At 40.9% G+C, this 27,961-nt stretch overlaps 1 protein-coding gene across 1 annotated transcript; it reads left to right on the top strand.

Annotated features, from left to right (window-relative positions):
• Window positions 1-12,020: 12,020 nt before the first annotated feature.
• LOC135231472 (basic proline-rich protein-like) lies at window positions 12,021-14,003 on the top strand. Its single transcript, XM_064286260.1, has one exon. The coding sequence runs from the start codon at window positions 12,021-12,023 to the stop codon at window positions 14,001-14,003; it is 1,983 nt and encodes a 660-aa protein (XP_064142330.1).
• The last annotated feature ends 13,958 nt before the right edge of the window (window positions 14,004-27,961 follow it).

Below are 27,961 nucleotides of genomic sequence, written 5' to 3'. Positions count from 1 at the left end.
CTCTGGGTGGGTTTGAAATTGAGCACATTAACCATTTGCACCATAAAAGCCCTCCCAAAGTGGATGGGGTTTTGGCTTTTGGCTTCCTCACACCTTCTAGTCAACTGCAAGTACCACCCATGGCAAAGCTTAACAGAGAACAACTAGCAAAGAACTCTGGGAAAAGTGGTTTCCAGGCTTCCAGCCTTGGGTGATACAGAGCAGAGCACAGAAGATCAGAAGTGGAGCTGAAAGCACATGAAAATGTGACCTTGTCACATCTCCGAAGTCATAGTTAATTTGTGGTGTCTTCCCAGCATCAGTTTAAAAAAAAAAAAAAAAAATTTTGGCCATCTTCAAAGAATACTTACATTGTCCTGCTTTGTCTTCTGCTCATTTTGAAACTAGAAAATGTATTTCTATGCTTTGAGTAGTTATCTAAAAAACTTTAACAGACATTCTTTCATAAATACTCTTTTTCAGCAATGCCAACATATGTCTGGCATCACTATTTTTCCTCCTGAATAAGGAGCGAACACATTTTCACTACTTAATATACTTTCTCTTCCACCTTCCCTCATACAACTGTCCTGAACTTTACTTCCACTTTTTAATATTAAAAATCTTACCTTTTTATGGTTAATATATTTTACAAATTGCTTTGCTTGCCATATTTTTCTTGCATCCCCATTTTCTCTCTGGGGTTAGTTTTCTTCACGATAGACTCAATGTTTCTTGCATTATGGTTTAACATTGCATAAATTTCTATTTTAAGCTAATTTCTCTCAGTACTGTAGGCAATATTTACCCATTATTGTCTCACATTTAATGTTTAGAATGAGAAGACTGCTGCCAATGAAATTAGAATTCTTTTTTAAGTCAATTTTTTTCTCTTTTGTGACTTTTTCTTTTTAAATGATATTTTATTGCATTTTAGGTGGAAGTTTACACAGTGAATTGGGTTCCCCTTTAACAATTTTTATACACATTGTTCCATGACATTGGTTACAATTTTTACAATGTGTCAGCATTCTTATTTCCATTCTCTTTGTTCTGTTTCCATTGATCTAGCTTCCCTTCCCCTCCTTGCCTTCTTGCCATTGCTTTTGGGTAGGTGCTGACCATTTGGTCACATATAATTCATTGTTTAAGGCCTCTTGTGACTTTTAAGACTTTTTTTGTTGTTTATTCCCAGGCAATTTGTAGACTTACTATAAAGGATCTCGGTTTGGATTTACTTATTCTGTTTGGTTGGTCCCTGGAGTATTTCTTTTATTTTTAAAAGGTGAAAACATTTAGAAATTCTTTCTTCAAATTGTTTCTCACCATTCTCTCTTTTTTTTTTTTTTAATTAACTTTTATTAAGCTTCAAGTGAACGTTTACAAATCCAATCAGTCTGTCACATATAAGTTTACATACATCTCACTCCCTACTCCCACTTGGTCTCCCCTTCTTGAGTCAGCCCTTTCAGTCTCTCCTTTCATGACAATTTTGCTGGCTTCTCTCTCTCTCTATCCTCCCATCCCCCCCCAGACAAGTGTTGCCAACACAATCTCAAGTGTCCACCTGATATAATTAGCTCACTCTTCATCAGCGTCTCTCTCCCACCCGCTGACCAGTCCCTTTCATGTCTGATGAGTTGTCTTCGGGGATGGTTCCTGTCCTGTGCCAATAGAAGGTCTGGGGAGCACGGCCGCCGGGATTCCTCTAGTCTCAGTCAGACCATTAAGTTTGGTCTTTTGATGACAATTTGGGGTCTGTATCCCACTGATCTCCTGCTCCCTCAGGGGTCCTCTGCTGTGCTCCCTGTCAGGGCAGTCATCCATTGTGGCCGGGCACCAACTAGTTCTTCTGGTCTCAGGATGATGTAGGTCTCTGGTTCATGTGGCCCTTTCTGTCTCTTGGGCTCTTAGTTGTCGTCTGGCCTTGGTGTTCTTCATTTTCCTTTGCTCCAGGTGGGTTGAGACCAATTGATGCATCTTAGATGGCCCCTTGTTAGCATTTAAGACCCCAGACGCCACATTTCAGAGTGGGATGCAGAATGTTTTCATAATAGAATTATTTTGCCAATTGACTTGGAAGTCCCCGCAAACCATGTTCCCCAGACCCCCGCCCTTGCTCCGCTGAGCTTTGAAGCATTCATTTTATCCCGGAAACTTCTTTGCTTTTGGTCCAGTCCAGTTGAGCTGACCTTCCATGTATTGAGTGTTGTCTTTCCCTTCACCTAAAGCAGTTCTTATCTACTGATAAATCAATAAAAAACCCTCTCCCACCCTCCCTCCCTCCCCCCATCGTAACCACAGAAGTATGTGTTCTTCTCAGGTTTACTATTTCTCAAGATCTTAAAATAGTGGTCTTATACAATATTTGTCCTTTTGCCTCTGACTAATTTCGCTCAGCATAATGCCTTCCAGGTTCCTCCATGTTATGAAATGTTTCACAGATTCGTCACTGTTCTTTATCGATGCGTAGTATTCCATTGTGCGAATATACCACAATTTATTTACCCATTCATCCGTTGATGGACACCTTGGTTGCTTCCAACTTTTTGCTATTGTAAACAGAGCTGCAATAAACATGGGTGTGCATATATCTGTTTGTATGAAGGCTCTTGTATCCCTAGGGTATATTCCCAGGAGTGGGATTTCTCGGTTGTATATGGTAGTTCTATTTCTAACTGTTTAAGATAACGCCGGATAGATTCCCAAAGTGATTGTACCATTTTACATTCCCACCAGCAGTGTATAAGAGTTCCAATCTCTCCGCAGCCTCTCCAACATTTATTATTTTGTGTTTTTTGGATTAATGCCAGCCTTGCTGGTGTGAGATGGAATCTCATCGTAGTTTTAATTTGCATTTCTCTAATGGCTAATGATCGGGAGCATTTTCTCATGTATCTATTGGCTGCCTGAATATCTTCTTTAGTGAAATGTGTGTTCATATCCTTTGCCCACTTCTTGATTGGGTTGTTTGTCTTTTTGTGGTTGACTTTTGACAGAATCATGTAGATTTTAGAGATCAGGCGCTGGTCTGAGATGTCATAGATGAAATTTCTTTCCCAGTCTGTAGGTGGTCTTTTTACTCTTTTGGTGAAGTCTTTAGATGAGCATAGGTGTTTGATTTTTAGGAGCTCCCAGTTATCGGGTTTCTCTTCATCATTTTTGGTAATGTTTTGTATTCTGTTTATGCCCTGTATTAGGGCTCCTAGGGTTGTCCCTATTTTTTCTTCCATGATCTTTATCGTTTTAGTCTTTATGTTTAGGTCTTTGATCCACTTGGAGTTAGTTTTTGTGCATGGTGTGAGGTATGGGTCCTGTTTCATTTTTTTGCAAATGAATATCCAGTTATGCCAGCACCATTTGTTAAAAAGACTATCTTTTCCCCAATTAATTGACACTGGTCCTTTGTCAAATATCAGCTGCTCAAACGTGGATGGATCTATGCCTGGGTTCTCAATTCTGTTCCATTGGTCTATGTGCCTGTTGTTGTACCAGTACCAGGCTGTTTTGACTACTGTGGCTGTATAATAGGTTCTGAAGTCAGGTAAGGTGAGGCCTCCCACTTTCTTCTTCTTTTTCAGTAGTGCTTTGCTTATCCGGGGCTTCTTTCCCTTCCATATGAAATTGGTGATTTGTTTCTCTATCCCCTTAAAATATGACATTGGAATTTGGATCGGAAGTGCGTTATATGTATAGATGGCTTTTGGTAGAATAGACATTTTTACTATGTTAAGTCTTCCTATCCATGAGCAAGGTATGTTTTTCCACTTAAGTATGACCTTTTGAATTTCTTGTAGTAGAGCTTTGTAGTTTTCTTTGTATAGGTCTTTTACATCCTCGGTAAGATTTATTCCTAAGTATTTAATCTTCTTGGGGGCTACTGTGAATGGTATTGATTTGGTTATTTCCTCTTTGGTGTTCTTTTTGTTGATGTAGAAGAATCCAAGTGATTTTTGTATGTTTATTTTATAACCTGAGACTCTGCCAAACTCTTCTATTAGTTTCAGTGGTTTTCTGGAGGATTCCTTAGGGTTTTCTGTGTATATAATCATGTCATCTGCAAATAGTGATAACTTTATTTCTTCCTTGCCAATCCGGATACCCTTTACTTCTTTGTCTAGCCTAATTGCCCTGGCTAGGACTTCCAGCACGATGTTGAATAAGAGCAGCGATAAAGGCCATCCTTGTCTGGTTCCCATTCTCAAGGGAAATGCTTTCAGGTTCTCTCCATTTAGAGTGATATTGGCTGTTGGCTTTGCATAGATGCCCTTTATTATGTTGAGGAATTTTCCTTCAATTCCTATTTTGGTAAGAGTTTTTATCATAAATGGGTGTTGGACTTTGTCAAATGCCTTTTCTGCATCAATTGATAAGATCATGTGGTTTTTGTCTTTTGTTTTATTTATGTGATGGATTACATTAATGGTTTTTCTGATATTAAACCAGCCTTGCATACCTGGTATAAATCCCACTTGATCAGGGTGAATTATTTTTTTGATGTGTTGTTGGATTCTATTGGCTAGAATTTTGTTGAGGAATTTTGCATCTATGTTCATGAGGGATATAGGTCTATAATTTTCTTTTTTTGTAATGTCTTTACCTGGTTTTGGTATCAGGGAGATGGTGGCTTCATAGAATGAGTTGGGTAGTATTCCGTCATTTTCTATGCTTTGGAATACCTTCAGAAGTAGTGGTGTTAACTCTTCTCTGAAAGTTTGGTAGAACTCTGCAGTGAAGTCGTCCGGGCCAGGGCTTTTTTTTGGTGGGAGTTTTTTGATTACCGTTTCAATCTCTTTTTTTGTTATGGGTCTATTTAGTTGTTCTACTTCTGAATGTGTTAGTTTAGGTAGGTAGTGTTTTTCCAGGAATTCATCCATTTCTTCTAGGTTTGCAAATTTGTTAGAGTACAATTTTTCATAATAATCTGAAATGATTCTTTTAATTTCATTTGGTTCTGTTGTGATGTGGTCCTTCTCATTTCTTATTTGGGTTATTTGTTTCCTTTCCTGTATTTCTTTAGTCAGTCTAGCCAATGGTTTATCAATTTTGTTAATTTTTTCAAAGAACCAGCTTTTGCCTTTGTTAATTCTTTCAATTGTTTTTCTGTTCTCTAATTCATTTAGTTCAGCTCTAATTTTTATTATTTGTTTTCTTCTGGTGCCTGATGGATTCTTTTGTTGCTCGCTTTCTATTTGTTCAAGTTGTAGGGACAGTTCTCTGATTTTGGCTCTTTCTTCTTTTTGTATGTGTGCATTTATTGATATAAATTGGCCTCTGAGCACTGCTTTTGCTGTGTCCCAGAGGTTTGGATAGGAAGTGTTTTCATTCTCGTTGCTTTCTAAGAATTTCCTTATTCCCTCCTTGATGTCTTCTATAACCCAGTCTTTTTTCAGGAGGGTATTGTTCAGTTTCCAGGTGTTTGATTTCTTTTCCCTAGTTTTTCTGTTATTGATTTCTAGTTTCATTACCTTGTGGTCTGAGAAGATGCTTTGTAATATTTCGATGTTTTGGACTCTGCAAAGGTTTGTTTTATGACCTAATATGTGGTCTATTCTAGAGAATGTTCCATGTGCGCTAGAAAAAAAAGTATATTTTGCAGCAGTTGGGTGGAGAGTTCTGTATAAGTCAATGAGGTCAAGTTGGTTCATTGTTGTAATTAGATCTTCCGTGTCTCTGTTGAGCTTCTTACTGGATGTCCTGTCCTTCTCCGAAAGTTGTGTGTTCAAGTCTCCTACTATAATTGTGGAGGTATCTATCTCACTTTTCAATTCTGTTAAAATTTGATTTATGTATCTTGCAGCCCTGTCATTGGGTGCATAAATATTTAATATGGTTATGTCTTCCTGATCAATTGTCCCTTTTATCATTATATAGTGTCCTTCTTTATCCTTTGTGGTGGATTTAAGTCTAAAGTCTATTTTGTCAGAAATTACTATTGCTACTCCTCTTCTTTTTTGCTTATTGTTTGCTTGATATATTTTTTTCCAACCTTTGAGTTTTAGTTTGTTTGTGTCTCTAAGTCTGAGGTGTGTCTGTTGTAGGCAGCATATAGATGGATCGTGTTACTTTATCCAGTCTGTGACTCTCTGTCTCTTTATTGGTGCATTTAGTCCATTTACATTCAGGGTAATTATAGATAAATAAGTGTTTAGTGCTGTCATTTTGATGCGTTTTTATGTGTGTTGTTGACAATTTCATTTTTCCACATACTTTTTTGTGCTGAGGCGTTTTTCTTAGTAAATTGTGAGATCCTCATTTTCATAGTGTTTGACTTTATGTTAGTTGAGTTGTTACGTTTTTCTTGGTTTTTATCTTGAGTTATAGAGTTGTTATACCTTTTTTTGGTTACCTTATTATTTACCCCTATTTTTCTAAGTAAAAACCTAACTTGTATTGTTCTATATCGCCTTGTATCACTCTCCATATGTCAGTTCAGTGCCTCCTGTATTTAGTCCCTCCTTTTGATTATTGTGATCTTTTACCTATTGACTTCCTTGATTCCCTGTTATGTGTATTTTTTTTTAATTAATCTTAATTTGTTTGTTTTTGTGATTTCCCTATTTGAGTTGATATCAGGACGTTCTGTTTTGTGACCTTGTATTGTGCTGATATCTGATATTATTGGTTCTCTGACCAAACAATATCCTTTAGTATTTCTTGTAGCTTTGGTTTGGTTTTTGCAAATTCTCTAAACTTGTGTTTATCTGTAAATATCTTAATTTCGCCTTCATATTTCAGAGAGAGTTTTGCTGGATATATGATCCTTGGCTGGCAGTTTTTCTCCTTCAGTGTTCTGTATATGTTGTCCCATTCCCTTCTTGCCTGCATGGTTTCTGCTGAGTAGTCTGAACTTATTCTTATTGATTCTCCCTTGAAGAAAACCTTTCTTTTCTCCTGGCTGCTTTTAAAATTTTCTGTTTATCTTTGGTTTTGGCGAGTTTGATGATAATATGTCTTGGTGTTTTTCTTTTTGGATCAATCTTAAATGGGGTTCGATGAGCATCTTGGATAGATATCCTTTCGTCTTTCATGATGTCAGGGAAGTTTTCTGTCAGGAGTTCTTCAACTATTTTCTCTGTGTTTTCTGTCCCCTCTCCCTGTTCTGGGACTCCAATCACCCGCAGGTTATCCTTCTTGATTGAGTCCCACATGATTCTTAGGGTTTCTTCATTTTTTTAAATTCTTTTATCTGATTTTTTTTCAGCTATGTTGGTGTTGATTCCCTGGTCCTCCAGATGTCCCAGTCTGCATTCTAATTGCTCGAGTCTGCTCCTCTGACTTCCTATTGCGTTGTCTAATTCTGTAATTTTATTGTTAATCTTTTGGATTTCTACATGCTGTCTCTCTATGGATTCTTGCAACTTATTAATTTTTCCACTATGTTCTTGAATAATCTTTTTGAGTTCTTCAACAGTTTTATCAGTGTGTTCCTTGGCTTTTTCTGCAGTTTGCCTTATTTCATTTGTGATGTCTTGAAGCATTCTGTAAATTCGTTTTTTATATTCTGTATCTGATAATTCCAGGATTGTATCTTCATTTGGGAAAGATTTTGATTCTTTTGTTTGAGAGGTTGGAGAAGCTGTCATGGTCTGCTTCTTTAAGTAGTTTGATATGGATTGTTGTCTCCGAGCCATCACTGGGAAACTAGTTTTTCCAGAAAATCCGCTAAAAAAAAAAATGCAGTCAGATCCCTATCAGAGTTCTCCCTCTGGCTCAGGCTATTCAGATGTTAATGAAGCTGCCTGGGGAGGGTGGGGGAGGGAACAGAGAGATAGGAGAGTAGCACCTCAGAATATAGCCAGAGTTGCTTGTCTTGCTTGGAATGACTATTATATCTGAGATTCCCGCAGGGCGCGTCGCCTATGTGTGCTGGCTGTGTGGAGATTGCCCCCGGCGGGTCTGGCCCGCTGGAGTCACGGTCAGATCCTCCGCTTCCAGCCCCACGCCCAGCGTCAAGGCTCCCCTACTGGGATGATGCACTCTCGACTCCAAAATCAGTCGCTGCCTCCCGGGGACTTCTTGTCCCTCCAGCCGCGTTGCCATGCCGCCCCCGCGAACCAGTTGGGCCGCCTCCCGGGGTTAGTTCAGGTGGGTGGAGCAGCTCCCCATGCTTGTGCTGTGACCGAGTGTCCCGGCTGGGACGCTGCTCTACCCACTCCAATACCAGTCGCTGCCTCCCGGGGACTTCTCCTACGGGCTGGGTCCCACGTCGCCCGCGCGACCCAACTGGGCCCCCTCCCGGGGTTAGTTCAGGGGGTGGAGCAGCTCTCCGTGTTTATGCCGTACCTGCGTCCAGTCCAAATCCCTGCGGGACGGTTCCCCGGCTGGGACACTGCTCTCCCCACTCCAATACCAGTCGCTGCCTCCCGGGGACTTCTTCTACCGGCTGCGTCCCACACTGCCCATGGAACCGGCTGGTCCCCCTCCTGGGGTTAGTTCAGGGGGGTGGAGCAGCTCTCTGTGCTTGTACCATACCTGACTGGTACGCTGGCTCCAGGCTCTGAAAACAATCGCTGCTTCCCCGTATTAGTTCATTCTCCGTCTCTAAATCTGTGTTTGTTGTTCAGGGTTCGTAGATTGTTATGTAGGTGATCGATTCACTTGTTTTTCCGTGTCTTTGTTGTAAGAGGGGTCCGAGGTAGCGTCTGCCTAGTCCGCCATCTTGGCTCCGCCTCTCACCATTCTCTTTTTCTAGAACTACTACCTAGACAATGGGTCTGTGATTTTTTTTTTTTTCCTGTAAAAAGCCAAGTAGTAGACATTTTAGTCTTTGCAGGCCATACAATCTCTGTCACAACTACTCAACTCTGCTTTCATAGAACAGAAGCAGCCATGTTGTTGCTGTTGTTGGATGCTATTGAGTTGATTCTGATTCATGGCAACTGCAGGTGTTACAGAGTGGAACTATTCCATAGGGCATTCTTGGTAGTAATATGAATGGAAGCAGAGCACCAGGGCTTTTCTTCTGCATTATCTCTGAGTGGGTTCAAACTACCAACCTTTAGGTTAGTAGTCCAGCAAAAACCATGTGCACCACATAGGGGCCTTGAAGTAGCCATGGACTATATGCTAATGAATGAGCATGACTGTGTTCCAATAAGACTTTATTTACACAAAATAGACAGTGAATTAGATATGGTCTGGGTCTACAGTTTGCTGACCTCTAACTTAGACACACATGTTTCAAGTTAACCATCATGTTTCTTAAGTTTTCTTTTATATATTTTTTTTCTTTTTAGTGAAGAGAATTCTTCTCTACATTTTGTTAAATTCTGGGTGAATTCTTCAAAATTAATATTCAATTCACCAATGCTCCCTTTGACTGTGTCCGATCTAGAAATGCCATCCAGTGGACTTTTTAATTCAACAACTACTTTTTCAGTCCCAGAATTTCCAGTTCGTCTTTATTTATATCTTCCTGTTATGGCCACCCAATTTTTTGCTTCTTTTTTTTTAATGGTCTTGATTTTTTTAATCTCCTCAAGAATATAACACATACTTACATAAAAGTAATTTTAAGACTATTATTCTTTGCATTTCACTGGTAATTAATTAATCGGGTAATAACTTTCATAGCTGTCTTCCTTAGTATTCATTCTCCTAGTATGTATGAATTTTCATTTATAGTTTCATCTTGAGTAGAATGTCTGCCTCAGACGCTGTCAGTCTTTCTCTATTTCACTTTTCATTCACCTCTCCTTCACTATCTGCTTTGGTTGTCTTTGCAACCCTAGCCTAGAAATTGGACTTACTTTTGTGGCTTGGAACTCCTGTGCCACAATATTATTGAATTATTACAAATTAAGTCACTAATCCAATGAGAGTTTTGGGTCAGGTCTTGTCTGTATTACTACCTCTGATATGCACCTTTATACAAGCAGTGCCAAAAAATAATCCCAGCACTTTTTGGTCTCTCTTTGTTGGCAGAAAAACCCCACTCTATCACATGATAAAATGCAGTTAGCCTGGATTCATTACTGTCTTTGTCACCTAGTGCTGCAATAACAGAAATACCACAAGTGGGTAGCTATAACAAAGAGTTTATTCTCTCACAGTCGTGTAAGCTACAAGTCCAAATTCAGGGCATCAACTCCAGGGGGAAGGCTTTCTCTCCGTGTCAGCTCTGGAGGAAGGTCCTTGTCATTAGTATTCCATTGGTCTGGGAACATCTCAGTGCAGGAACTTCAGGACCAAAGGATGCACTCTGCTCCCGGTGCTGCTTTCTTGGTGGTATAAGGTGCCCGTGTCTCTCCGCTTGCTTCTTTCTTTTATATCTCAAAAGAGATTGATTTAAGACACTACCTAATCTTAGAGGCCTCATCAGTATAACTGCCACTAATCCATCTTATTACATCATAGTGACAGGATTTACAACACATAAGGAAATTACATCAGATGATAAAATGGTAGACAATCATACAATCATACAAGGGAATCATGACCTAGTCAAGTTGATAGATATTTTGGGGGGACACAATTCAATCCCTGACCCTTACCTTACCACCCATGAAGTGCTTTTGGCCCATGTTACTTACAGAGATGAATGCCCTATATCTTTTCCTGTTTCTAGATGTGAAACTTCTAGGAACTTCCTTGAATTCAACCTCAGTAGGGCTGTGTTTTCCTATTTTCTTCCTGGTCCTCAGACTATATCTTTTTTTTTCTAATTGTAGTTTTGACTCTGTGTGTGTGTGTGTGTGTGTGCGCGCGCGCGCCTGTGTAGTATTTTACTTTGCAATATTCTGAGTAAAAGGAGAAACTGAAGATATAAATTCATACTGCTGTTTTGACCACAAGCTTATTCATCTGTCTTTCTCATTCACATTTGTGGACGCCAATAACATAATGATGATTTCTAAACCTATATATCCAGTTCTTAATTTTCCTCTATGCTATGTCTCCTAAAACAAATCTGTCAAGCCCTGCAGCTCACTGCTTAGTAATGCTTCCCATATTAGCTCTTCTCTTTTTCTTCCGTTGTCACCTTAGTCTAGGGCTCATGACCTTAAGTCTGAATTATGACAAAAGCCTTATAACCATCTCAGTCCTTGTAGTCCTGCCTGTCCAGGTCAGGCAAATCTACAATGGCACTCAAGTCACATAAAAGAAAGTAATATGTGCTCAGACGTATATTCAAGGCACTGAATTAAGCAGCCTTGTCTTACCAAATAAATTTTGTTTTCTGTACCTTCAAAATGCCCTAGGATGTTCTCATACTTGAGAAGTGAATGTGTGGGAGTGGGTTTGTGTGTGCTTACATTTATACCTCTCTTTCATCAATTATATTTCCGGGTTTATAATTTTATCTCCTGATTTTAATGCTTAGCTTCAAGTAAAGATATTGTGAGTAGTAGGTAAAATGCGAGGCTCTGAAACCTGTGAACCTAGGTTAAAATTATGGTTCTATCACTTAATAGCTACGGGACCTTGAATAAGTTACTTCTCTGTCCCTAAATTTCCTTATGAAAAATGAGATGACAGTATATTTTAACTTAATTACTTCTTGCTTTTATGTAAAAATAAATTTTATTTAATGTAAAATTTGACCCACCAATCTTGCTAAATCACTTTATTTGTTCTAATTATTTATAGATTATTTTTAATTTCTACACATACACTAGCATTACCTGTAATCAAATAGAAATTTTATTTTTTTCCTTTCAGTCTTAAGGCTTTTATTTGCATTTATTTATGCATTTATTTTTTTGTTTGTATACAGATATGCATCACTCAACATCCACAATACATTCTGTGAAATAGGACATTATGTGATTTGGACATTTGTCCAAACCAAAACAGCAAACCCGTTGCCATCCAGTTGATCCCAACTCAGAGCAACCCTATAGGACAGAGTTGAACTGCCCCATGGGGTTTTCAAGGAGCAGCTGGTGGATTTGAACTGTCCACCTTTTAGACTGCAGACGTAGCTCTTAACCACTGTATCACCACAGCTCCATGTTAAAATCTTATGGGAACCGTTTCCTGCTGTCCTCTTCTCCTGCTGCTGCCGAAACTGCTAGAGGAGACTAGAGGAAAGGGCAATGGCAACAATGTTAAAGGGTGAGCTGAGAGAGCAGAGCGAGCCCAGCCCCGGCCAGCTGCTCTTCCGCCCACCTCAGCAGCCGGAGCCGCCAGGCCCGGCATCCCCTGCAGGAGCCTGCCCCCGGCCAGCTGCTCTTCCGCCCACCTCAGCAGCCGGAGCCGCCAGGCCCGGCATCCCCTGCAGCAGCCTGCCCCCGGCCAGCTGCTCTTCCGCCCACCTCAGCAGCCGGAGCCGCCAGGCCCGGCATCCCCTGCAGGAGCCTGCCCCCGGCCAGCTGCTCTTCCGCCCGCCTCAGCAGCCGGAGCCGCCAGGCCCGGCATCCCCTGCAGCAGCCTGCCCCTGGCCAGCTGCTCTTCCGCCCACCTCAGCAGCCGGTGCCGCCAGGCCCGGCATCCCCTGCAGCAGCCTGCCCCCGGCCAGCTGCTCTTCCGCCCACCTCAGCAGCCGGAGCCGCCAGGCCCGGCATCCCCTGCAGGAGCCTGCCCCCGGCCAGCTGCTCTTCCGCCCACCTCAGCAGCCCGAGCCGCCAGGCCCGGCATCCCCTGCAGCAGCCTGCCCCCGGCCAGCTGCTCTTCCGCCCACCTCAGCAGCCGGAGCCGCCAGGCCCGGCATCCCCTGCAGCAGCCTGCCCCCGGCCAGCTGCTCTTCCGCCCACCTCAGCAGCCGGAGCCGCCAGGCCCGGCATCCCCTGCAGCAGCCTGCCCCCGGCCAGCTGCTCTTCCGCCCACCTCAGCAGCCGGTGCCGCCAGGCCCGGCATCCCCTGCAGCAGCCTGCCCCCGGCCAGCTGCTCTTCCGCCCACCTCAGCAGCCGGAGCCGCCAGGCCCGGCATCCCCTGCAGCAGCCTGCCCCCGGCCAGCTGCTCTTCCGCCCACCTCAGCAGCCGGAGCCGCCAGGCCCGGCATCCCCTGCAGGAGCCTGCCCCCGGCCAGCTGCTCTTCCGCCCACCTCAGCAGCCGGAGCCGCCAGGCCCGGCATCCCCTGCAGCAGCCTGCCCCCGGCCAGCTGCTCTTCCGCCCACCTCAGCAGCCGGAGCCGCCAGGCCCGGCATCCCCTGCAGCAGCCTGCCCCCGGCCAGCTGCTCTTCCGCCCACCTCAGCAGCCGGAGCCGCCAGGCCCGGCATCCCCTGCAGCAGCCTGCCCCCGGCCAGCTGCTCTTCCGCCCACCTCAGCAGCCGGAGCCGCCAGGCCCGGCATCCCCTGCAGCAGCCTGCCCCCGGCCAGCTGCTCTTCCGCCCACCTCAGCAGCCGGAGCCGCCAGGCCCGGCATCCCCTGCAGGAGCCTGCCCCCGGCCAGCTGCTCTTCCGCCCACCTCAGCAGCCGGAGCCGCCAGGCCCGGCATCCCCTGCAGGAGCCTGCCCCCGGCCAGCTGCTCTTCCGCCCACCTCAGCAGCCGGAGCCGCCAGGCCCGGCATCCCCTGCAGCAGCCTGCCCCCGGCCAGCTGCTCTTCCGCCCACCTCAGCAGCCGGAGCCGCCAGGCCCGGCATCCCCTGCAGCAGCCTGCCCCCGGCCAGCTGCTCTTCCGCCCACCTCAGCAGCCGGAGCCGCCAGGCCCGGCATCCCCTGCAGCAGCCTGCCCCCGGCCAGCTGCTCTTCCGCCCACCTCAGCAGCCGGAGCCGCCAGGCCCGGCATCCCCTGCAGCAGCCTGCCCCCGGCCAGCTGCTCTTCCGCCCGCCTCAGCAGCCGGAGCCGCCAGGCCCGGCATCCCCTGCAGCAGCCTGCCCCCGGCCAGCTGCTCTTCCGCCCGCCTCAGCAGCCGGAGCCGCCAGGCCCGGCATCCCCTGCAGCAGCCTGCCCCCGGCCAGCTGCTCTTCCGCCCGCCTCAGCAGCCGGTGCCGCCAGGCCCGGCATCCCCTGCAGGAGCCTGCCCCCGGCCAGCTGCTCTTCCGCCCGCCTCAGCAGCCGGAGCCGCCAGGCCCGGCATCCCCTGCAGCAGCCTGCCTGCCAGGCAAAGCCCGAGAGCCTGTGTCCAGAGCTAAGTCCTCTGCCTCACCTGCCTGTATCCCACCTGGGAGCCAGTGCTGCAAAAGTTTGGGTTTGGGGTCTTTAAAACCATTAGGGGAAAATAATAAACAAAAGGAGAGTTGCTTTCCCTTAAAAAAAAAAAAAACTTAATGGAACAAAGGACGTATTTGCAGCCAAACATTGTCAAAAGGGATATTAAGCAATGCAAACCTGTATTTACTTTAGCTTTATTTCATTGGCTAGTACCCTAAGGGCAATGATAGATAGTAGTCGCAAGAGAAGGCATCCCTGTCTGCCTCTCTTCATAAAAAAAAATATATATATATACTCTTCATAACAGAGGAAAAATACTCAATATTTACCGTAAGTTTTTTTTGTGTATGTTTTTGTTGTTGCTCTTTTTATAAACTAGAATAAGAGGATTTTCTTCTATTCCTAGTATCCTATTTATATCATAAATGGTTTTTAATTTTCCAAATATTTTTACTAAACCAATTATGAAGATGGAATATTTTTTTCTTTTATTCTGTGACTGTACAAATCAATTTATATTTTATTCTGTGAAGGCACAAGCTTCAAGTGAACCTAATGGGGACAGGATGTATTGTACATTTTATATGTGAGCAATATTGCATTTAAAATTTTTTCATAAATATTTGAGTGATTTTTCTTTCACATAATATCCTTATTAGTTTGGAATCAAAGCTATGCTGACTCTAAAAATAGAGTTGAAAAGTGTTCCTTTTTTCATCTATTTTCTGGAAGACGATGCACAAAAAAATGGGATGACAGTATATATTTTTCTGTTTTTCTTAAATATTTAGTTGAATTTACCAGTTCAATCATCTGAGCTATGTTTTTCAAGAAATATGAATTCTGAAAAAATTGAAGGAATAGAAAATAGTTTAGAGGGAGTAAAGAATAAAAGCAGAAGCACCTTATGGAAGACACTTTAAAATGTTCTTCCCCTGTCATTGTTAATTACCACTGAGTGGATTCCAAATCATGGTAACTCCATGTATGTCAGAGTAGAACAGTGTTTCATAGGGTTTTCAAGGCTGTGACCTTTTTGGTGCAGACCCACCAGATTTGCCTTTTGAGGCACCTCTGGGTGGGTTCAAACTGCCAAACTTAAGGCTAATATTTGAGCACTTAACTCTTTGTACCACCAAAGGACTCTACCATGTTGAAGGCTCCTTGTAAAGTTCTTCCCCTAAATGACTATTCATAATGTGGTCAAATCCTATAGATTTTTTTTTTTTTTTTTGTCTTAAATCTTCTAACCAGAGAAAATAAAAATAACAGCTGGGGAAAGATGAGCAAGTAAACAATTATGTTGACTTCATTGATGGAAATATAGACTCTATGATTCCATACTGAATGCAGAGAAAATGATATTTCCCAAAAATAAATGGCATCACTTCTGATAGAAGACACTAAAAAAAATTCATAGAAGAAGAATGTCTATAAATAACAAAAGTAATATTAACAAGTCTGCAGTCAACCTCAACTGAGCTTTCCTGTCATGGATTGAATTATATCCTCCGAAAAATGTGTGTATCAATTTGGCTGAGCCATGATCCCCAATATTGTGTGGTTGTTCTCCATTATGTGGTTATAATTTTATGTTAAAGAGGATTAGGGTGGGATTGTAACACCCTTACTAAGGTCACATCCCTGATCCAATGTAAAGGGTGTTTCCCTGGGGTGTCCCAGTACAGCGTGGCCATCTCGAGACAAAGCGAGCAGCATGCCCAAGTGAGGAGCACAGGAAGGTGAATCCACAGAATTCCCAATAGGAGACAGAGATACCGTGTAGTGAAATCTAGAGTGAAGCAAGGAGAGCAAAACGTGAACCAGATCTAAGGAGGGGAAGTACAGGAAGTGGGAGCAGAGCTCCAGGGGTCCAGGCAACCACAGAACAGGGAGGCAGCCAGAAAATAGGGACAAAACTACTCACTAGCAGTGGTCCTTGGTCATTTGGGCTGGGGGTGCCTGCATGGAGGGGAGAATCCTTGGAGTGGTAACTGGGGACACTGGACTCCAGGCAGCACCTTCTCACATTTGGTTGGTGCCAGGCCCTGATCACCAGTGCATGCAGCAGGGAGTGCACCAGTGCCCACACCAGTGACTGGAGAAGTATGCTCCTGACTCCCTGTGAGCAATGGTGTACTCCCCAACTCATCCCACCTATCTGGTGATTGGCAGTGCAGGCCCAACCCTCACCCCTCCTCTATCCATGACTGGGGACACATGTCCACTCTGCCAGCCTGGTGACTAGCAGTACCATCATTTCTGCCTCCTCTGCATATAGTGATCTGCAGCATATGCTTCCATGCCACTGGACCAATGACTAGTGGCACACATGCATTACACACCCCTCTCGCCACCCTGGCAATTGGTGGCACACACTCTAGCCTACTGTCACCCCACTACCCTGATGACCAATGAGACAGGGTGCACTACCACGCCAACCACCTAGTGACTGGTGGTATAAACCACCCCCTGCCCAGCAACCATCAGTGCAAACTCCTGTGCCACCCATCTGGAGACCAGTGACTTGCACGCTCCCAACCCAACCACCAAGCAATCTGCACCCACAGTGCCCATAATGTGGCAACAGCAAAGACACTTCCTACACCCATGCCCAGTGACAGTATGCCTGGTGGACAGGTACATCACCTCATCAGTAATGCCCATCATATCCTGACAGGTGCTGATGGCACCTCTGCCAAAAATGAGTGTGAGATCCTAGTGCCTTCATCCAATATCTGGCTACAATGTCACACATTCCACACCCAGACAGTTAGGGAAGGCCAACTGCTCATACACTGAAACTCTTGGACCCTGACCACCTACTGAAACACCAATTCATGCACAGAGAGCCCCTCCTGTCATAGCATTTCCTAATAGTGGCCAGGGAAACATTGTGCTTTGATCAGAGAGCATACTAACAGCTAACACCAATCTGGAAGGACCCCGCGGCCCCACGAGGGCAGTGGAGGTGCCCTGACCACTCAACACTTGTCATCCAATACCAGGGAAAGAGCTTGCTCTCCCACCTCCACTCATTCCTGTAAAGGAAGTCATAAAAACCTAACCACAGAGGACTCACACATGGGTGTGAACCACCATGCCCACTAGTGAGAGGAAATTGCACCATGACAACTGACACCACCATAGGTCAGTACTACAAAACAACAACAATCAAATAATACAAAGGAAGAAAGATACTCTAAACAGAAGGAAAATAAACAAATTTATTGACTTACAAAAAAAAAAAAAATTAGGACTAAACAAACAATCAATAAAGAAATTCAAAAATAAAGTCCTTAATGCCTTAGAGACACCAGACAATATGAACAAATGGATGAATGGATAAAGAAATTGTGGAACATATGCACAGTAAAATATCACACAACCATAAAGAATAATGAAGAGTCTGCAAAACATCTTATAACCTGGAGGACCTTATGCTGACTGACATAAGTCAATCATAAAAGAACAAATATTGTACGGTCCCACTATTATAAAAAGTCAAAGATAGATATACAGACAATACGAAGAAATCATACTAAGATACATAATAAAATGGCTCAAACAAGTGAGTAAAATAAAGGGACAAAAAATCTTCCTGGGGGAGAAATGCTAATAGAACTACCCGCAAAGGAAATCAAAAGACTTATATTTAGGCTCCTCAAAGGGATCATGGAAAACACAGACAAAACCCTAGAGAATCGGAAAAAATATACAAGAACTAAATGACAAATTAATCAGACAATTAGAAACCATACAAAAACAACAGACAGAAATCCAGAAGACTAACAATAAAATATCAGAAATGGATAACTCAATTGAAGGACATAGAAGTAGAATTGAGTCTATGTAAGAAAGAATCAGTGAAATAAAGGACAAATTCCTTGATAATATTTTATTTGAGGAACAATCAGGAAAAAGAATGGAGAAAAATGAAGAAAACCTAAGAATCATGTAGGACAACATCAAGATGAATAATTCAAGCATGACAGGAATTCCGGAAGAGAAGGAAAAAAAATTACAGAAAGAATCTTTGAAGATATATTGGCAGAAAACTTCCCAAATATAATGAAAGATGAGAAGGTTTCCTTCCAAGAAGCTCAACAAATCCCATACAGGATAGACCCCAAAAGAGACTCACCAAGACTTATCATTATAAAACTTTCCAAAACCAAGGACAAAGAAATAACACTGAGAGCAATTTGTGAAAAATAAAATATCACTTACAAAGGGGCACCAACGAAACTGAACTTTGCTTTCTTGTCAGAAACCATGCAGGCAAAAAAGAATGGAATGATATATATAATCCTGAAAGAAAAGAATTGCAACCAAGAATTATATATCCAGCAAAATTCTCTTTCAAAAATGACGATAAAACTAGGACATTCCAAGATAAGCAGAAACTAAATGGATATGTAAAAACCAGGACAGCCTTATGAGAAATATCAAAGGAAGTCTTCAAACAGAGAACCAACAACATCAAACAACAACCTGAGATAAATACATGACAGAATCACTCAGATGCCAACTCAGGTAAAGAGTTCACAAAAGTAAAATAAAGCTGCAAAGTTGGTAAAGGGAACCAGAAATGTTAAACTATACATGATGACAAGTTCAAAACAAAAAGGGGGGAATAAATGGTGTGGTTATAGAACTTACATATGGAGGCTATACCAAAATATATCATACTGTTATAAATTTAGGAAGTTAAGGTTAACATCAGAGTAACTACAAAGAAAATAAATCTCCTCACCAAAATAAAAAGAAGAAAGTCAAAAAGACTCAGTAAATGCAAAAACAAGAACAACAAAGGACAGGAAAAGAAGATCTTTATGAAAAAAAGCTCCACACAGAAAATTAACTGGAACAAAAAGCCACAAACACAACCAAGAAAAAAAAAATCATACCAAAATGGCAGCAGTGAATTCATACCTATCAATAATCCCCCTGACTGTAAATGGCTTAAATACACCAATCAAGAAGCAGAAAGTGGCAGAATGGATACAAAAACAATATCCATCAAGAAGAATAACTTCTATGTGATTTGAGTCCCAGAACAGGGAGGAATAACAGAAAACACAGAGAGAATAGCTGTAGATCTGTTGGCAGAAAACTTCCCTGACATCATGAAAGATGAAAGGATATCTATCCAAGATGCTCATCGAACCCCATTTAAGAATGATCTAAAAAGAAAAACACCAAGACATATTATCATCAGCTTGCCAAAACCAAAGATAAAGAGAAAATTTTAAAAGCAGCCAGGAATAAAAGAAAGGTCTCCTACAAAGGGGAATAAATAAGAATAAGTTCCGACTACTAAGCAGAAACCATGCAGTCAAGAAGGCAATGGGATGACATATATAGAGCCCTGAAGGAGAAAAACTGCCAGCCAAGGATCATATATCCAGCAAAACTCTCTCTTAAATATGAACGTGAAATAAAAACATTTACAGATAAACAAAAACTTAGAGAATTTGCAAAAACCAAACCAAAGCTACAAGAAATACTAAAGGAATTGGTCGGAAAACCAATAATATCAGACACCAGCACAACACGAGGTCACAGAACAGAACATCCTGATATCAACTCAAATAGGGAAATCACAAAAACAAATTAAGATTAGTTTTAAAAAGAAAAAAATGCTCAAAAAAGGGAATCATTGAAGTCATTATGTAAAAGATCACAATAATCAAAAAGAGCGACTAAATACAGGTGGCATAGAACTGCCATATGCAGAGGAAAACAAGGCAATACAGGATGATACAAGTTAGGTTTTTACTTAGAAAAATAGGAGTAAATATTAAAGTAACCACAAAGAGGTCTAACAATTCCATAATTCAAAATAAAAACGAAGAAAAACATAATGAGTCAGCAAATGTAAATTCAACTACTATGAAAATGAGGAACACACAATTTACAAAGAAAAATGTTTCACCACAAAAAAGTAAGTGGAAAAATGAAATTGTCAACAACACACGCAAAAATGCATCAAAATGACAGCACTAAACACATAAAAAAAACACGTACTTATCTATAATTACGCTGAATCTAAATGGACTAAATGCACCAATAAAGAGACAGAGAGTCTCAGACTGGATAAAGAAACATGATCCATCTATATGCTGCCTACAAGAGACACACCTTAGACTTACAGAAACAAACAAACTAAAACTCAAAGGATGGAAAAATATATATCAAGCAAACAACAAGCAAAAAAGAGCAGGAATAGCAATATTAATTTCTGACAAAATAGGCTTCAAAGTTAAATCCACCACAAAGGATAAAGAAGGACACTACATAATGATTAAAGGGACAATTGACCAGGAAGATATAACCGTATTAAACATTGATGTACCCAATGACAGGGCTGCAAGATACATAAAATAAACTTTAACAGAACTGAAAAGTGAGATAGACACCTCCACAATTATAGTAGGAGACTTCAACACACCACTTTTGGAGAAAGACAGGACTTCCAGTAAGAAGCTCAATAGAGACACGGAAGACCTAATTGCTACAATCAACCAACTTGACCTCGTAGACTTATACAGAACACTCCACCCAACAGCTGCAAAGTATACTTTTTTTTTCTAGTGCACATGGAACATTCTCTAGAATAGACCACATATTAGGTCATAAAACAAAACTTGGCAGAGTCCAAAACATGGAAATATTACAAAGCATCTTCTCAGACCACAAGGCCATAAAAGTGGAAATCAATAATAGAAATATCAGGGAAAAGAAATCAAATACTTGGAAACGGAACAATACCCTGCTCAAAAAAGACTGGGTTACAGAAGACATTAAGGAGGGAATAAAGAAATTCATAGAATGCAAAGAGAATGAAAACACTTCCTATCAAAACCTCTGGGACACAGCAAAAGCAGTGCTCAGAGGTCAATTTATATCAAAAAATGCACACATACATAAAGAAGAAAGAGCCCAAATCAGAGAACTGTCCCTACAACTTGAACAAATAGAAAGCGAGAAACGAAAGAAACCCACAGGCACCAGAAGAAAACAAATAATAAAAATTAGAGCTGAACTAAATGAAATAGAGAACAGAAAAACAATTCAAAGAATTAACAAAGTCAAAAGCTGGTTCTTTGAAAAAACTAACAAAATTGATAAGCTATTTTTTTTTTTTTTATTGGCCAGACTGACTAAAGAAATACAGGAAAGGAAACAAATAACCCGAATAAGAAACAAGATGGGCCACATCACAACAGACCCAACTGAAATTAAAAGAATCATGTCAGATTATTATGAAAAATTGTACTCTAACAAATTTGTAAACCTAGAAGAAATGGATGAATTCCTAGAAAAACACTACCTACCTAAACTAACACAATCAGAAGTAGAACAACTAAATAGACCCATAACAAAAAAAGAGATTGAAACGGTAATCAAAAAACTCCCAACAAAAAAAAGCCCTGGCCAGGACGGCTTCAGTGTAGAGTTCTACCAAACTTTCAGAGAAGAGTTAACACCATTACTACTAAAGGTATTTCAAAGCATAGATGATGGAATACTACCTAAATCATTGTATGAAGCCAGCATATCCCTGATACCAAAACCAGGTAAAGACATCAAAAAAAAAGAAAATTATAGACCTATATCCCTCGTGAACATAGATGCAAAAATCCTCAACAAAATTCTAGCCAATAGAATTCAACAACATATCAAAAAAATAATCCACCACGACCAAGTGGGATTTATACCAGGTATGCAAGGTTTTTTTTTTTTTTTTATGCAAGGTTGGTTTAATATTAGAAAAACCATTAATGTAATCCACCATATAAATAAGACAAAAGACAAAAACCACATGATCTTATCAATTGATGCAGAAAGGCATCTGACAAAGTCCAACACCCATTCATGATAAAAACTCTCAGCAAAATAGGATTTGAAGGAAAATTCCTCAACATAATAAAGGGCATCTAGTTTTTTTTTTTTTTATATACAAAGCCAACAGCCAACATCATTCTAAATGGAGAGAGCCTGAAAGCATTCCCCTTGAGAACGGGAACCAGACAAGGATGCCCTTTATCACCTCTCTTATTCAACATTGTGCTAGAGGTCCTAGCCAGAGCAATTAGGCTAGACAAAAAAATAAAGGGCATTTGGATTGTCAAGGAAGAAGTAAAATTATCTCTATTTGCAGATGACATGATCTTATACACAGAAAACCCTAAAGAATCCTCCAGAAAACTACTGAAACTAATAGAAGAGTTTGGCAGAGCCTCGGGTTATAAGATAAACATACAGAAATCACTCGGATTCCTCTACATCAACAAAAAGACCATCGAAGAGGAAATCACCAAATCAATACCATTCACAGTAGCCCCCAAGAAGATAAAATACTTAGGAATAAATCTTACCAAAGATGTAAAAGACCTATACAAAGAAAACTACAAAGTACTAGTGTAAGAAACTAAAAGGGACCTACATAAGTGGAAAAACATACCTTGCTCATGGATAGGAAGACTTAACATAGTAAAATTGTCTATTTTACCAAAAGCCATCTGTACATACAATGCACTTCCAATCCAAATTCCAATGACATTTTTTAATGTGATGGAGAAACAAATCACCAGCTTCCTATGGAAGGGAAAGAAGCCCCGGATAAGTAAAGCATTACTGAAAAAGAAGAAGAAAGTGGGAGGCCTCACTCTACCTGATTTTAGAACCTATTATACAGCCACAGTAGTCAAAACAGCCTGGTACTGGTACAACAACAGGCATATAGACCAATGGAACAGAATTGAGAACCCAGATATAAATCCATCCACATACGAGTGGCTGATAGTTGACAAAGGCCCCGTGTCAGTAATTGGGGAAAAGATAGTCTTTTTAACAAATGGTGATGGCATAACTGGGTATCCATCTGCAAAAAAAATGAAACAGGACCCATACCTCACACCATGCACAAAAACTAACTCCAAATGGATCAAAGATCTAAACATAAAGTCTAAAACAATAAAGATCATGGAAGAAAAAATAGGGACAACGTTAGGAGCTGTAATACAAGGCATAAACAGAATACAAAACATTACCAAAAATGATGAAGAGAAACCAGATAACTGGGAGCTCCTAAAAATCAAACACCTATGCTCATCTAAGGACTTCACCAAAAGAGTAAAAAGACCACCTACAGACTAGGAAAAAATTTTCAGCTATGACATCTCCAACCAGTGCCTAATCTCTAAAGTCTATATGATTTTGTTAAAACTCAACCACAAAAAGACAAACAACCCAATCAAAAAGTGGGCAAAGGTTATGAACACGCACTTCACTAAAGAAGATATTCAGGCAGCTAATAGATACATGAGAAATGCAAATTAAAACTACGATGAGATTCCATCTCACTCCAACAAGGCTGGCATTAATCCAAAAAACACAAAATAATAAATGTTGGAGAGGCTGCGGAGAGATTGGAACTCTTATACACTGCTGGTGGGAATGTAAAATGGTACAACCACTTTGGAAATCTATCTGGCGTTTTCTTAAAAAGTTAAAAATAGAACTACCATACAACCCAGAAATCCCACTCCTTGGAATATACCCTAGAGAAGTAAGAGCCTTCACACGAACAGATATATGCACACCCATGGTTATTGCAGCACTGTTTACAATAGCAAAAAGCTGGAAGCAACCAAGGTGTCCATCAACGGATGAATGGTTAAATAAATTGTGGTATATTCACACAATGGAATACTACGCATCCATAAAGAACAGTGATGAATCTGTGAAACATTTCATAACATGGAGGAACCTGGAAGGCATTATGCTGAGTGAAATTAGTCAGATACAAAAGGACAAATACCGTATAAGACCACTAGTATAAGATCTTGAGAAATAGTTTAAACTGAGAAGAACACATTCTTTTGTGGTTACGAGGGGTGGGGAGGGAGGGAGTGAGGGAGGGTGGGAGAGGGTTACTTACTGATTAGTTAGTAGATAAGAACTGCTTTAGGTGAAGGGAAAGACAATACTCAATACAGGGAAGATCAGCTCAACTGGACTGGACCAAAAGCAAAGAAGTTTCTGGGATAAACTGAATGGTTCGAAGGTCAGCGGAGCAAGGGCGGGGCTTTGGGGACTCTGGCTTAAGGGGACTTCTAAGTCAATTGGCAAAATAAATTCTATTATGAAAAGATTCTGCATCCCACTTTGAAGTGTGGCGTCTGGGGCTTAAATGTTAACAAGTGGCCATCTAAGATGCATCAATTGGTCTCAACCCACCTGTATCAAAGAAGAATGAAGAACACCAAGGTCACACGATAACTATGAGCCCAAGAGATAGAAAGGGCCACATGAACTAGAGACTTACATCATCCTGAGACCAGAAGAACTAGATAGTGCCCGGCCACAACTGATGACTGCCCTGACAAGGAGCACAACAGAGAACTCCTGAGGGAGCAGGAGAACAGTGGGATACAGACCCCAAATTCTCATAAAAAGACCAGACTTAATGGTCTGACTGAGACTAGAAGAATCCTGGTGGTCATGATCCCCAAACCTTCTGTTAGCCCAGGACAGGAACCATTCCCAAAGACAATTCATCAGACATGGAAGGGACTGGACAACGGGTTGGAGAGAGATGCTGATGAAGAGTGAGCTACTTGTATCAGGTGGACACTTGAGACTGTGTTGGCATCTCCTGTCTGGAGGGGAGATGGGAGGGTAGAGAGGGTTACAAACTGGCAAAACAGTCATGAAAGGAGAGACTGGAAGGTGGGAGCAGGCTGACTCATTGGGGGAGAGTAAATGGAAGTATGTAGTAAGGTGTATATAAGCATACATGTGACAGACTGACTTGGTTTGTAAACTTTCACTTAAAGCACAATAAAAATTATTTTAAAAAATTACCCATCAATATATTGCCTACAAGAAACACACCTTAGACATAAAGATATAAATAGGTTAAAAATTAAAGGATAAAAAAATACATACATATATCAAACAAGTGTTAATCAAAAAAAGAGCAGAAGCAGCAATAACAGTATCTGAGAATACAGAGTTTAAGCCAAAATCCATTATAAGAAACAAAGAAAGGCATTAAGTAATGATTAAATGGTCAGTTCACCAAGAAGACATAAAAAAATATATATTTATGCACTCAATGACCACACCCAAAAAAAAAAAACCAAACCCACTGCCATTGAGTCGATTCCATCTCATGGCGACCCTATAGGACAGAGTAGAACTGCCCCATAGAGTTTCCAAGGAGTGCCTGGCGGATTCAAACTGCTGACCTTTTGGTTAGCAGCTGTAGCACTTAACCACTATGCCACCAGGCAGACCTCCAAAATACCTGATACAAACTCTATCAGAATTGAAAAGAGAAATATACAGTTCTACAATAACAGTAGGAGACTTTAACACATCACTTTTAATGATAGAATAACTAGAAAGGAACTCAGTAAAGATACAGAAGATCTAAATAATATAATCAACCAACTCAACCTCATAGTCGTATACAGAACACATCATCCAACAGCACATCCTTCCAATGCACATGGACCGTTCTCCAGAATAGACCATATTTTAGGCCACAGTGCAATTCTCAATAAACTGAAAAATATTCAAAAATAATGCAAATCGTCTTCTTTGACCATAACGCTATAAAACTAGAAATCAATAAGAGAAAGAACAAGGAAAAAATATTAAATGCATGGAAACTGAATAACACCTTACTTATAAACCATTAGGTAATAGATGAAATTAAAAATTAAATTAAAAAAATTCTTAGAATCAAATGAGAATAAAAACACAACATAACAAAACCTTTGGGACAGGGTAAAAGCAGTGCTCAAGGGAAACATTTATAGCAATAAATGCACACATCAAAATGGAAGAATGTTTCAAAGTCAATTACTTAACCTGACAACTCGAACAAGTAGAAAAGGACAGGAAAAGACAATCCATATACAAAAAGAGCTCAGCACAGAAAATTAACTGGAACAAAGAAACCATTAATACCACACACACACACAACATAACAAAATGGCAGCAACTATTGATAATCACACTGCATGTAAATGGATTAAATTCACCATTCAAGAAATAGACAGTGGCAGAATGGATACAAAAACATAACCCATCAATATGTTGCCTATTAAAGAAGGACACAGTTACCAGAAGAAAGGAAATAATAAAGATCAGAGAAGAAATAAAAGAAATAGAAAAAAAAAAATAGAATCAACAAGACTAGAAATTGTGCCTTTGAAAGGATCAATAAAATTGACAAAACACTGGCCAAATCGACAAAGGAAAAAAATGAGAAGATGCAAGTAACCAAAATAAGAACTAAAATGGGTGGGTGACATTACAAGAGATCCAACTGAGACAAAGAGGACCATAAAAGAATATTATAATAATTGTACCGTAACAAATTTGAAAACCTTGAAGAAATTGATAAATTCCTAGAAACACACTACCTACCTAAACTAACACAAGCAAAGGTAGAAAATCGAAACAGATCCATAAAAAAAGAAATTGAAGATGTCATACTCCCAACAACAACAACAAAAATCCTGGCCCAGATGGCTTCAGTGGAGAATTCTATCAAACATTCAGAGAAGAATTGACACCAATTCTACTCAAATTACTCCTGAACAGGAAAAGAAGGAATACTCCCTGATTCATTCCATAAATCCATAACATATCATTGCCTGGCTTTGACATCTTAACCCTGATACCAATGCCAGGCAATAACATCACAAAAAGAAAAAAAAAAAAGAAAGAAAATCAATCCCACGAAAACCTTAGTTAACAACTAAACACCCTAATCAACTGGCTTCAATCTACTTCTCCCGCCTTGAGGCGGGGGAAAAAGGCGGGAGAAGCCCCGGCAGAATTGAAGCTGCTTCTTCGAATTTGCAGTTCGACATGTTCACACTTCAAGACCTGGTAAAAAGAGATTACCCTCTGTGTTTAGATTTACAGTCTAATGCTTACTCAGCCATTTTACCTATGTTTGCTAACCGCTGACTATATTCAACAAACCACAAAGATATTGGAACACTATATCTACTATTTGGTGCTTGAGCTGGTATAGTAGGAACTGCTTTTAGTATCCTAATTCGGGCAGAACTAAGTCAACCAGGCTCTCTTCTTGGAGACGACCAAATCTATAATGTTATTGTCACAGCACACGCCTTTGTAATAATCTTCTTTATAGTTATGCCAATTATAATTGGGGGCTTCGGAAACTGGTTGATTCCACTTATAATTGGAGCACCCGATATAGCTTTCCTTCGAATAAACAATATGAGTTTTTGACTACTGCCTCCATCCTTCCTGCTACTTTTAGCATCTTCCACAGTAGAAGCTGGGACAGGCACTGGCTGAACCGTATACCCTCCCCTGGCAGGAAATCTAGCCCACGCAGGAGCTTCCGTAGATTTAACCATTTTTTCACTTCATCTTGCAGGAGTATCCTCTATTCTAAGTGCAATTAATTTTATCACTACCATCATCAACATGAAACCTCCAGCCATATCTCAATACCACATACCTTTATTTGTATGATCCATTTTAGTTACAGCTGTCCTTCTTCTCCTGTCCCTTCCAGTTCTAGCAGCAGGTATTACAATACTATTAACGGATCGCAACCTTAATACTACTTTCTTTGACCCTGCAGGAGGAGGAGACCCAATTCTATATCAACACCTGTTCTGGTTTTTTGGGCACCCTGAAGTCTATATTCTAATTCTCCCAGGATTTGGAATAGTTTCTCATATCGTTACATACTATTCGGGGAAAAAAGAACCTTTCGGTTATATAGGGATGGTATGAGCTATAATATCAATTGGCTTCCTAGGGTTCATTGTATGAGCCCACCATATATTCACTGTAGGCATAGACGACGACACCCGAGCTTACTTTACATCGGCTACTATAATTATTGCCATTCCAACTGGTGTAAAAG

This window comes from Loxodonta africana, chromosome 5 (genome assembly GCF_030014295.1).
Source record: "Loxodonta africana isolate mLoxAfr1 chromosome 5, mLoxAfr1.hap2, whole genome shotgun sequence".
Taxonomy (NCBI): Eukaryota; Metazoa; Chordata; class Mammalia; order Proboscidea; family Elephantidae; genus Loxodonta; species Loxodonta africana.
This window is presented reverse-complemented; position numbering and strand designations above follow the sequence as displayed.